Source organism: Drosophila pseudoobscura, chromosome 2 (assembly GCF_009870125.1).
Source record: "Drosophila pseudoobscura strain MV-25-SWS-2005 chromosome 2, UCI_Dpse_MV25, whole genome shotgun sequence".
Lineage (NCBI taxonomy): Eukaryota > Metazoa > Arthropoda > Insecta > Diptera > Drosophilidae > Drosophila > Drosophila pseudoobscura.
In genome coordinates, this window is record NC_046679.1 from 19,094,802 (window position 1) to 19,107,835 (window position 13,034).

The 13,034-nt window shown below is 38.2% G+C and overlaps 1 protein-coding gene across 7 annotated transcripts in view; it reads right to left on the reverse strand.

The window, feature by feature from the left end:
* Window positions 1–2,257: 2,257 nt before the first annotated feature.
* Myo81F (Myosin 81F) overlaps window positions 2,258–13,034 on the reverse strand; it is a 45,244-nt gene continuing 34,467 nt past the window's right edge. For 6 of the 7 annotated variants that reach the window (XM_033385856.1, XM_033385855.1, XM_033385853.1 and 3 more), the window contains 6 exons: window positions 11,983–12,958; window positions 10,331–10,629; window positions 5,593–5,925; window positions 4,335–4,745; window positions 3,961–4,164; window positions 2,258–2,353 (listed from right to left, as the gene is read on the reverse strand). In XM_033385856.1, coding sequence (XP_033241747.1) covers window positions 2,282–2,353; window positions 3,961–4,164; window positions 4,335–4,745; window positions 5,593–5,925; window positions 10,331–10,629; window positions 11,983–12,958 — 2,295 coding nt within the window. In that variant the 3' untranslated portion in view covers window positions 2,258–2,281. The remainder of the gene's footprint in view (window positions 2,354–3,960; window positions 4,165–4,334; window positions 4,746–5,592; window positions 5,926–10,330; window positions 10,630–11,982; window positions 12,959–13,034) is intronic. The other variant, XM_015189062.2, reaches the window with a different exon arrangement.

Genomic DNA, 13,034 nt, shown 5'->3' on the forward strand with positions numbered 1-13,034 from the left:
TTTTCTCGTTTGTGTTAGTGCAAAGCCCTTAGAAGCTGACGCAAAAGCAGGAGAGAAAACGGGAAGCGTTTGTTTTTCGTCGCTGGGTTTTTCGGCTGAACCGCGTATACAAGCTATTTTATCGTAGTCTTGCAAATATGTATAATAGTGTTTGCAATAGTGCAATATAATATAATAGTATTCTCTCCGGGAGGGCGGTTCGAAACAGGTGCTGGTACGGTCATGTGTCTGCCATGGATGCTAGCAAATTGTAGTCGGGCGGAGAAAAGACAACTCTCAGTGAAATTACCCCAATCCAAAGGTGACGCTGTCATATGCCTAATGCCATATGCCATATGTCGCTAATAAGCGAACTCCGGATCGTCTGTCGACTTCCACGTTAAGTCAGACTTCCCGGGGCGAGCGGGGCAAGGATACTAAGTTGGTCCACCGTCTTGAGGCAAGAAGCGCTGCGAGGATAGGTTCGAAAAGCTCATCGGTCCAATCCACGTCGTGGGCCCCAGGGGCGAATCGATTACCGGTACCGAGGAGCCCTTGACAACCTCAGCAGACGGCGCTGCTGTCTCAAAATACCAAGAGAGAAGACTCACGGCTTTAATCCTGGTTAAAGAAGATCCAGCATTTCCATTGTTTATCCAAGGGATCGAGCTGAGGCAGTGGACTAAAACAATCCTGCCAGATGACCAGTCGGCCAAAACTGGTAAGGGCGCAGCCAAGGCTTGAAATAGGTGGCAACGCTCCAAGGAAGATACTGCCAAAAAGGTCTAGCCAGCCACGCGGGGCCCTCTACACGAAAGCGAGGCCAGAGCATGAGTCTTGGCGAAGCCTGCAGAGCCAGAAAAAGATTCTGCGGACTCTGCAGATCTGCAACCCCTATCGTCCTACACCCGATCGGTGTCGTCGATCGTCGATACACCTCCTCTGTAGTATGGACGGAGTTGTAGACTATGGCTTCAAAAAAATAACCATAGTTTTGTAAAAACCCGAATTAAAGGGCTGGAAACCGAAGGTCGAGCCAGCAATTTCAGCAATGAAGACCACACAGCAGTGAGCCCCGAAAGCCAGGAGAGCTCACTGAGGATCTGCTTCACGGATATGGGTCATGACCAATCTGACCCTACTCCACAGGCGCCCCTCCGTGCGCCATTATAGACTGAGAGACCAAGGACATCGGTCTAACTGTGAGGTGCAACGCCAAAGCACGTCACGATCAGAGAGGTGACTACCTTTTCAGTTATTTACTGACCACTCAGATTCTTATACTCGTATTAAACCTGGGAAACTACCCCAGTGTCGGTACAGCGGTGGATGCAGCCGCAAATTTGAAATAAATTAGTTTAAATTGTAAAGAAAATGAATGAAGTCGCTACCCTTAAGATCTATCGCCTAACATAGTCACATACGCCCAAAATAATGAAGCAACATTCGCTGCAGCATAGCTTGGGGTAATAAACGAAGAGGGATTCGCAGTGTCACATTAATGAAAACGGTCGTTCGTCGGTCTTTTTATTGTTCTCGTCTCCGCCGCAAGCAGCTCTGGTCCACTTCCTGTAAAGTTGGGAGATCGATATGGCCTAATTGATCGAAGAAGCTATCTGTGGAGCTATATGGGCTCAGTAGAGCACAGTGATCTGCAGTTACTCACAGTCATCACAGGACACTGGCAGATCGGTCCTCCCTCTCGGATACCACCATAACCTAACCTAGGCCTTTTACTCTGTACTCTGTCTGAGTCGATTATTCTACATTCTGCTTATCTTAACATACTAACACACACGCACCGCGCTTGCTGCCTTTCTGTGTTGGCCACTCTGTGCTTCGTTCATCTCTCTGTAGCTAAACTGGACGTGGAAGTTCTTTTGTTGCTATTTTTATTTTTGCTTGTGATTATTTTGTATATTGTTTTACAATGCGTTCCTGCTGTGGTGAACGCTGTGGCGTTATCCGTTCGGTCGCTACCAGGCAAACGTTTATCTTCTGCTGGTTATGTGGCATCAACTAGACCCGTTTCCGACATTTACTTATAACGTATAAAAATATTGCATATGTTAAATAAATCATAAAATACATACCATACATATACATACTTATGTATATACTGAGTTAATATCGGGTATTAAAACGAAAGGAGTATATTTTTAGCAAATTTTTGCAAATTATATTAATTATTATTATAATATAGTTAATATACAATCAACAAGATTTAGTATAATATGCTTTATTGAGTCGGCTAGATTATTTCTCTAAATTGTTTCTTTTTGTTTTTATTTTATTTTTTTTTTTATTTAATTTTAGTATTCTTTGTTTTTGAAATTTCTGAATATTCCCTTATGAGCGTAGTAATTTGAAAAGCCTGAAAAAGAAATATAATCATTTAATAAAATATATATTTATTTATATGATAGATAATATTGATTGTATGTATAAGGCAGGTTAAAGCTTAATAAAGTCTATTCAATATAAAGGACCGTTTATAGAATTAAGCAGAGTATCATCAATCAAATCAATATTCAAATACAAAATCATATAGCTAGCACTAGGTGACCTGGCAAACATTGTTTGGCATTGGCAGCAATGTGCTGGCCAATTGTAGTCGGGCGAACGTTCGTTCTCTTTCGTAGATCAGACGCGTTTTAGTTTTGCGCTCCGAATATTTTCCATTTGTTTTGCATAAAGCTTGTTTTCATAAATAAACCGTGAGCACGCATTACATTGCATTACATTTAGTTGTTTTATCACTCTCTCCCTATCACCTCAACTTCAATAACTGTTGGTTTGGCACGCTGGTCCGATAGTTGTTTGTTCCTGCAAATCAACTACTGCAGGTTAACAAGAAAGCAAAAATAAATACTTGACACCTTTATGAAACCCTCCTGACCCGGAAGAGAGTTTGATGCTCGAACTACAGAACATAATGATCGCCACCACTTTGGCAAAAGTAAATATCATAAGTCCAGCTAAAATCGATAGTAATGATTTGGAGGCGATTTTAAATGAAAGTTCCACTAGTATCAGTGTAACCCAATTATTGGGCGCTGCCAATGTGAGGGTACTAGTTGATAAGGAGCTAATAATATTTGTAATTGAGATGGCAAGATCTATCCTTTATCTGTAAGAATAGAACTACTTTCCCTGTCGCCCATAGCGGAGTAATATTACGATTGCCGACAAAAAAAGTCACTTCTTGCAAAGGCACTCCAAATCTTACACAAATCTTACAATCTGCACGCAATCCACCGATCTGCCTCCGGTGCTAGAAGTAGATAAGGGCGTCATAGTAATTAACGGTGCCGTCGCCATCGTGACCGTGGACAGGTGTGGCAGCGGGGACCAGAATCAACGCAACGCGACATCATACCCTACTAAGCTTGCAGTACCTACTGCCCGGCCCTGGAATGCTACAGATTTTGGCTTCTTGGGAAACTTTTCTTACGGAACTCTCCGAAATAAAACTAGGGATCTTGTCCAAATACTCAAAGCCAACGGATGAGACTGTCCTTAAACTGCAATAAGTTGCTCACTACGGCTTAGGCAATGCGAAGGGGCACACGACCATGCGGACGTTTATTAGGTAAAAGTGGGCTGGGATTCGTCCTTCTCTCCAGCTACCGTCAGAACGTAACGTTCTGACCTAAAGGCTAACATGGTTACAACAAAAATAAAAGTAGTTTTTCGGTACGAATTGCAGGTCCAAATTGTGTGTATTTTATCCGCGTATGTATTTCCTAATGAAAGAATTAAACAAATTTAAGGTTTATGAGGTTTCTGTGAGTTCTACTGAGGACTCATGATAAGCTGACTATTTTACACTGACTACGTTTTGGCTTGCTGTTATAGCCATATTAATTATATCCCTTATATTAAGCAGTAGACTTACACATTGCTAACTCCTAATAATAGTCCAATAATAGACCAAATAGAATGCATACATCTTTTAGTGCTCTCAGATTTTTGTCTTACCTGGGAAGTGCTTAAAATCACTTTGGATTGTTTTTTTTCCGTTCCAGTAAATATCATTAATGAATTCAAGTTTGGCGAAAATGATATTATAGACTCATAGTCGTGAGTGCATAGAATATTCCTTGATCGATGCTCCAGCAAGTGAATACCTTTTTGGTCAACTGCTAACCAAAGCATTCGCGGCCAGTTTGAGGTGAAGCTTTGCTAAATTTAATAGATGAATTAATTAAATCTACATTTTTTATGATCTCATAACTTCAATTTGCTATTCTAACTTATATTATTTTCGTTTAGCTCGATCTCAGTTAATTGATAATGATATAATATTGATCTACAATCTATGCTTACTTACTATCTACAATCTATGTACTTACCATTACATCAAAGATTGTGGCGCGATGGAGAGGCCAACTTTGTATTAAATTAAGAAATGCTTTTTTTGCTTCTGCTGGTAACATTCCCCGAAGACTCTGATGATGCATAGCGACGGCTTCGTGAGGAATGTTGGGTACAAATCTTGGTGGCAAGCAGTGACTTGCAACTGCTCGATAGTCATTTAATATATCACGACAATCACCAAGTTCCAGTTGCCCCTGAAGAGCCGTTAACATAATTGCCTCCATCTCAGTTATTGGATAACGTTCGCTTCGTAGACTATGTAGATTTTGATGGTAAAGCAACTCTTTTTCAACTGTATCATCCAAATTGATGTAATTGTCGCAAAATAAATGTTTTTTGAATAGGAAGATATAATTTTGTTGTCGTGAACTTAAAGCATTACTTTGCTGAAATATAAAAAAAAAACGTAATATTCAATACTAATTTTTGGTAATTTTAATATATTTGCTAGCTAAAGCCTTAAGTGTTCTTAATATTCTCTGATTCTTTAACGCATTTTCATATTTTAAGGCTTTTAATAGGATTTGTGACGCACACAATCGGAGTCATAGCCTATTAATAATGGCGAATATAGAATGACATGGTTGGTAACACTACGTTAAAAATTAGTACGGATCTGTAAAGAAGACGAGCGATGGGGAGCACACCAAAAACACCGCAGGCCCCTACTCCAGAAGTATAAAGCCCCTGTTGCTAGAGAGGAGCCAGGCCACGAGTCCGGAGGGGAGGAAAAGGGTGGCATACCCAAAACGCATTCCGCATGCGATCCCGTTGCAAGGACCACCGCACTCCAACTTACTTTTTCCGTATCTCGGCCATCGGCCAGCTTACCCGCGGATCCAGCGGCGGTAGATATTCGCGGCAACACGCACTGCGAGAAATATTTGCATCTCATCGGACGTAACGGAGAATTTGGTAAGTCTTATTGGTTAAAAAAAATTATCTCGTAAAACAAATTTGTCTACAAATATGAATATTTTATAAAAGCTTTAGATTAAATCGGTTTAAAATCGGGGGTCGGAAACGATTACACACATCCACATTCACAACAAATCTAATATTTGCCTCTACTCTTCGATTACCGGGTATAAAAACCAAATTTCATTAAACAATTTCGGGTTGGTTCGAAGTGTAAATATGGTGTCGCAAAGTGTAATTAGACTTATAACTAATTTGATTAAAATATGACGGTCACGGAAATGTTAAAGTACTTGTTTAAAACAAAAGTCTTACCTGATATTGTGTTCCTTGTTGTGATGTACTCCGATATTTTTCCCATTTGGCCATTACATCACAAACTTTCTCCTCTGATAAAAGACTTCTTTCTGTATTTCCTATCACTTCATAAATGGAATAGCCCTTTGAGTTATCTTGCAGTCCAATTTTTTTTTTTATAATTTCCATTACATCATTTGCTGTAGAACTGGGCTGAAATTCGATTGAATAATATTGGCCATCCATAAAATAAAACTTTGAGTAGCATGGCCTTCGATTAGTAGTACATAGTATCTCCTCGCAGCTTGGAGTCCACTGACGACGTCTTGTGCCTTGAGTTCTAAAAAAGCACTATAAAGTAGAAAAATTATATCAGAAATCAGGAAGTATTACAAAAAGAGAACAATCCAAATCTATAAAAAATGGGCCGTCAGCCATCTGGTGCTACAGAGGGATAAACGGATGACGAGTCGGCTTGTCACAACTGTAAACTCGGAACGGGGCACAGGCGCAAAGTGGGACATTCCGTTTCAGCCGTTTCAGCTTGCTAAATTAATAACTTCTGAACAAATAAAGATATCTTCATGAAACAAAACTGCCGCCGGCACTTCGGCAATTACCTTGATCTGCTGACGCCACTTCGGCAATCACTTTGATCTGGCGCCGTCGTCTATTTTAGTTCTATGCTAACCCCTCTGCGCATTGGTTTGCATATCGATCTCGCCTAAATTCTATCTGGCCATAGCAAACAATCGGTTTCCGCTAAGCCACCAAAATTAAATACGAATTATAAAGATTAAACCAAATTCTCTTTTCGTTTTTGAAACACATAGGTGCCAAAAAAGCTTGGCATCATCTATAAAACCATTGTAGATATATGTTGTAATATAAAATGTTCAATCCTTTTGGATGGATCGTTGGGGCTCAACCCTCCGATCTGTTTTATTGTGATTTCTCTTCTGTGTGTTTTACAATTGTGGTTTGGGCTTTTGTAAGCCCAAAGCCGCGGAGCTGCGCTGCCAGTGACGCCGGCAGCGGAGCGGCAGAACTATGTGTTCTTATCTCTTATATGTTAATATGTATATGCTCAGCGCTGTTGGCAGCGAGAGCGCGAGGGAAGATATATGTGTGTATGCATGTATATTAGTGCCGTCAAGTCATGGGAACATGCTGACGCTGCACTTGGGTCGCTCGAGGCATTCTTGAGTGAATCGTAATACGATCACCCAGAATGTCTGGGACTTTATTGTTACGTAAACACTGAAACAAAGTGTTACAGTGTGTATTCTTTAAGTACCGTCGGTACAGTGGGTATTCGAAATAATGAATACTTTACTTTACTTTAATATGAGCATACTACATCTCCCTCCTTTTGAAAAATAACGTAATATCATGAAGTTATTTTATTTTTAGCTTTTACTATATATGTATACGAGTTATGTATTCTTAAAAAGACAATTTATATATATATTTTTTTTTCTTTTTTTTTTAGTCAATTATTAGAATATTGAATTTTAATTAATATTGATAAAATTTAAAAGTTATTTGAATATAAATGCGGAATAGTATATTTTTATGGTTTATATTTATGTATGGCCATACTAAAAAATTATTAATAATTGCAAATCTTTAACCTATCCTTATGTACTTTCTGAGTTTTGTTTTTATTATCGGAGATTATGACGTTATCTCTTTCTCCGATACTTTCTACTCTATATGGTCCTATATATTTAAAATCTAGCTTATGTCCTGTTTCATTTTTCAATAAAACTTTATCTCCTACAGCTAAATTTAAATCTTTTAACTTTAAGTCATAGAGCTGTTTATTTTTAATTTTATGCTCCTCGAGCATAATCCTTGCTCGTTTATATGCTATTTCTAATCTATATTTACTCTCTTTAGAGTAATCATCTATGTTATATAGAGGTGCTATTCTATCTATAGTATTAAATTGAACTGGTAAGTTTGAAGTCTTACCGAAAACTAGCTCATATGGACAATAATCATGTGCCATAGAGGGGGTTGTATTAAAACAATATACGAAGTATTGCAGCCATACATCCCAATCTGATTTGTCAGCTGAGATGTATGAGCGTATGAACTCGTTAAATGTTCTGTGGCTTCGCTCCACGGTTCCTACAGTCTGGTGATGATGTGCAGTAGAAGTTATGTTTTTGATGTTTAGATTTTTACATAAGTCTTCAATTATTGAATTTTTATATTCTGTTCCCATGTCCGTAATGAACGTCTTCATTGGACCGTACTTTAGAATAAAATTTTCAAAAATAGCTTTAGCTACTGTATTTGCACTTTTGTTTCTAATAGGTATGGCAACAAGGTATTTTGTCAGGTCACATATTAAGGTGACTGCATATTCATTTCCTTGTTCTGATTTAGGAAGTGGACCGATCGTATCCACTATTACCCTATCAAAAGCCATGTATGGTGTTTCTGTAATAGTCAATGGAGTTATTGTGTGCTTGGTTACTTTAGCTTTTTGGCATTTTGGACATTTTCGTATGTAATTGGTTATTTCTTTAGTCATACCTTTCCAAAAATAATGTCTTTTGACCTTGGCCAAGGTTTTTGTTATGCCTGTATGTCCTCCTTGTATGGGATCATCATGTAATGTAGACAGTATTGCTTCTTTTTCTTTTTCATTTTTAATTAGGGTCACCGGGTTGAGTAGCGCTACTCTTATTGTTCGTAATATTTTATTGCCCATATTTTTAAAATTATCTATTGAAATGTATTCAAAGATATTTTCCCACGGTGCCACTTTGAGTTGGCTGATTTTTTTTGTTTACCGGCTTGCGTTTCAAGCCTTTGGAAAAACTGACCTAAGTCAAGGGTTCCATTAGTATACAAATCGCTAACATCATATCTTGCAGTAATTTTTTTTTTCCATGTTTGAAAAAACATAAATTATTATTTACATGCAAGGTCACTACTTTACGTACTTCGTCATTGTTGATGACTTCATATACGTTGGGCTTTGAAGCTTTTGTTAGAGATTGCCTAGGCAATTCTATTTTTTCTTTTCCTGCGCAGGATTTCTGTCTACTCTGTTGCCTGGTAGTGACTTTCAGGACTTTATTCGTATTTTGTATGTTTTTTAGGTCTGTGATGGTTATTCTTGATAACGCATCTGCTACATGATTATCTTTACCCTTTAGATACTCGACTGTAAAGTCGTATTCTTCTAATTCGAGCCGCATGCGTGTGAGTTTTGAGCTAGGATTGACCATTGAAAATAGGTATGTTAGTGGTCTGTGATCCGTTTTTACTGTAAAGTGTTTACCATAGATATATGGTCGAAAATGGGTAATTGCCCAATGAATTGCTGCTAATTCCTGTTCTGTAGTACTTTTGTTACTTTCACCTTTTGTGAATGAACGTGATGCATATGCTAATGGGAGTTGGAGTCCGTTATGGTTTTGAGTTAAAACCGCTCCACATGCTTGTTTACTAGCATCGGTGATTATGCAAAATTCTTTCTGAAAATCTGGGTACTGTAACAGAGTGGGTTCCATAAGTTTATCTTTTAAATATTGGAATGCATTTTGACATTCAGTTGACCACTCAAAGGGGACATTCTTTTTACATAATCTAGTTATGTGCCGGGAATAGTCGGCGAAGTTTTTAATAAAACGTCTATAATAATTGCAAAATGCAATAAATCGTCTAGCGCTGTCCGCATCATGTGGGACTGGATAGTTTTTGATGACGTCATATTTCTTGTCATCTGGCAAGATTCCTTTATCTGTGCATTTATGACCAAGAAAGGTCACCGTCCTGTCACGGTCGCCATGTAATATAAAATGTTCAATCCTTTTGGATGGATCGTTGGGGCTCAACCCTCCGATCTGTTTTATTGTGATTTCTCTTCTGTGTGTTTTACAATTGTGGTTTGGGCTTTTGTAAGCCCAAAGCCGCGGAGCTGCGCTGCCAGTGACGCCGGCAGCGGAGCGGCAGAACTATGTGTTCTTATCTCTTATATGTTAATATGTATATGCTCAGCGCTGTTGGCAGCGAGAGCGCGAGGGAAGATATATGTGTGTATGCATGTATATTAGTGCCGTCAAGTCATGGGAACATGCTGACGCTGCACTTGGGTCGCTCGAGGCATTCTTGAGTGAATCGTAATACGATCACCCAGAATGTCTGGGACTTTATTGTTACGTAAACACTGAAACAAAGTGTTACAGTGTGTATTCTTTAAGTACCGTCGGTACAGTGGGTATTCGAAATAATGAATACTTTACTTTACTTTAATATGAGCATACTACAATGTATATATAGTTATAGTGTAGATATAGTTATTTTCTATAGTTCTGAGTTGTTAATTTTCTCGTATCTTCAGAATTGTGGATGCCACAGATATTTTTTCTTTTAGGAGACGGAAGGGGCAGAGCGAAATTTTGAAATAAATTTGTAACAGTGCAATGTCGCAGCAGTCTGGATATCAAATTTCGTTGCTCTAGCTCTTATAGTTTTTGATAACTAGGCGTCAAACAAGACGGACGGACAGACAGACAAGGCTATAGGCTATATAACATATATACACTTTATAGATCGAAAACGTTTCCGTCTAAGCGTTACACAGATCCACTTTCCCTCACTCATTTTGAGTATCGGGTAGAGCAAAACGGTACCCACACCCGAACCACTTTCCCTACAGCTAAACCCTGAAGTGCCAGTAACTTCCCTGATATCAAAAAATAAAGGCTGAACCGAATATTGAATTGCTACTTACGTTTTCAGCAAATCTTGCGTATTTACCCTCTTCGGACATATAGTCACTGGCACATCGTTTTAAATGGGCAATCAAGTATTTCCGAATTGATTTAATAGATGGCAAGATAACACTGCATGCTACAGATAGAAGTGCCCAATTTTTTAAATTTATTCTTGAGTTAGCATCTGGATGATCTGTTGTTTGTTTAATCAGCTGAAGATAAAGTTCGTTTAGTAAAGATTCTTTTTTCATGCATTTATCCATTATGGATTGTACAATCCGTATATGTTCATCTTCTGCTCTTTTTATAGTTTCGCCTGTAAAGAGAGGTTAAGGTATGACTTTTTAGATTTTTTATAATTTTTGTATGCCCATTAACCAACTATAAGCGGCTAACGAATCTAGTAACTACATTACACATATGTGAATAGGCTGCCTTCTATATCCGGTAGCCTTGACTTTTTTTAGTACGACCAGGATACAATTTCCACTTCTATTTAAAAGATTGTAGTTAAATCATTGTAACACAGGAAGTGATACAAATCTCAAGAACCAAACGAGAAGAGCATGATAATTGCACCAACAACAACTCCCACTACGCCACCTCAGTCAGAAACCTCATAACCAAAAACCTCTATAATTATACTCATCTGGGTCCTTACCTTAGTCCCCTATCACCTCAGTCTAACTTACAGACAAATATCCTCTGATTTACACCCCGCACTACGACTCTAACGACATATCCCACTACCTCAAACAAACTGACCTCCACAAAAAAACCTCTACTTGGTCACGCATACATTGGGACCGTGGTCTTCCAATTCCCTTTTGCTCGACTGCTTTTCGTGAAGTTGAGTCATTCCAAAATTCTAGTTAAAACCAACTGCCAGATCATTTTAAAATACATTGAGTGATATATTTTACCACTTTTTCGTCATGACTGTAACGTACTCTAACCTTTACTGAAGCTCGGGAAATTTCACAGCGCTCATATGGGAAAAAGTGAGTTAATTCTCATGATATTTTCCATAGGTGCCATAGGTGACCGGAGCACGGCAACTGGAATAATCTTCTGTAGAGCACTGTTTAACGTTTATTTCAGGGACAACACCAACTTCAGGAAAATATTCGGCATTCAACGGTCGTTTTAGACCCTGAGACTTTTGATTCCGACACATTTTTTTTCGCCCATACCAATAATCGCAAGCCTATTACTATTGTACTGTAATTAGTTTTACCGTTATTTATTGACTGTCTTTAAACCTTATAATTCGGAGCTAACTTAGCGGAGGCATTATTTATAAGCTTAATAAGCGTGAGAAAAACTGTCGTATGCACAGTGAATCATATTCCTTGCGCCGTCGAGTTATGTAAACTTAACGGGTGCACTTATGATAGCTCGAGGCATAATCGAGTGATCGTATTACGTCGCACATGAATTATGCCTGAAGCTTGATTTCACGTAAGCATAGCAACAAAGTGTACAATGTGTGTTCATCCAAATATACTAGGTACAGTGTGTACTCTTTATGTGTGCATACTACAATACCTAATGGTGTCGGAGCAATTCATGGGACATACTCGTTATATGTAGCTTTCTACACATTTATTTTCGAGCTCTGTGTTTGAATGTGTTATTGGTTAAATGGTTGATTTATTTTAAGACTTACCAGATGTTCCAAGTCCAGAAAAGGTTAATATAGAATCGAAAATTTGGACCATAACTGATTCGTCTTGGTCAGAAAGTGAGCTAAGACAAAACGGAATTTGTTGTTTACTAAAAGCCCAAAACGAATGTGAAAATCCTTTATATGTTTCACCATGATCTTGGACGTTATCTCTTTGCTCAGTTCTTAATTTTTCAATCCGGTGCTTTGACAGACGTCTTAGCGTGTTTCTTAAAAACCCGCCTAGCTCTTGAGGCTTTCGAACTATGTTCATGTCTATCAATTGCCTTCTGCTTATTACAACATTCTGATATAACCTCGATCTATCTTCATGGGTAGTTCCCTTATTTTTTTTTGAGCAATCGGTAATATTTAATATCCAGTTCGATAAAGAAGGACAGTACGAAATAATTAAAGAGCCGATTTCGTCTTTTTGTAACGTCTCAAAAACAAAACACTTTTGTGAATCTATCAATGAACTTCCATCACGAAATTGCTGGCCCGTTTGGTGAGTATTACGATTAAGTGATATAGTTATAAAACTATCACTAGGATCCAACATAATTGATTCGATATCGACGTATTTAAATTGGTAAATAATAAACTTGTCCTCCGGTTGAATAAACATTATTCCATCACAGTTAACTCCAAGAATAATATTGTTTACAAAGCTCCAGTATCCTTTGTAAATAACATTATACATTGTTGTGCCATAAAGCGGGTACTGCATTACACAACTTAAATATAGTACTTTTGCAGTTAATTCATTTCTTGATGATCCGTATTGTCTATGAGCTTGAGCTAGAATTGGTATCCAGAATTGTTGCTCTCTAGTCTTTGATATTCGACATGGTAAAAAGTTATTGATGTCGGAATAATATTCCGGCTTTGGTTGATTCGAAGGATCTCCTAATGACACTTGAGCTTGCAGTCCAGCTAGTTGAAGAGCCACTTTTTCGCTCACAGGGAACTCGTCACTCTATAATGAAAATAAAATCACATTATTGAACATTTAATCCAATTTTTAAATCTATCAATTAATCATCGTTACTTCC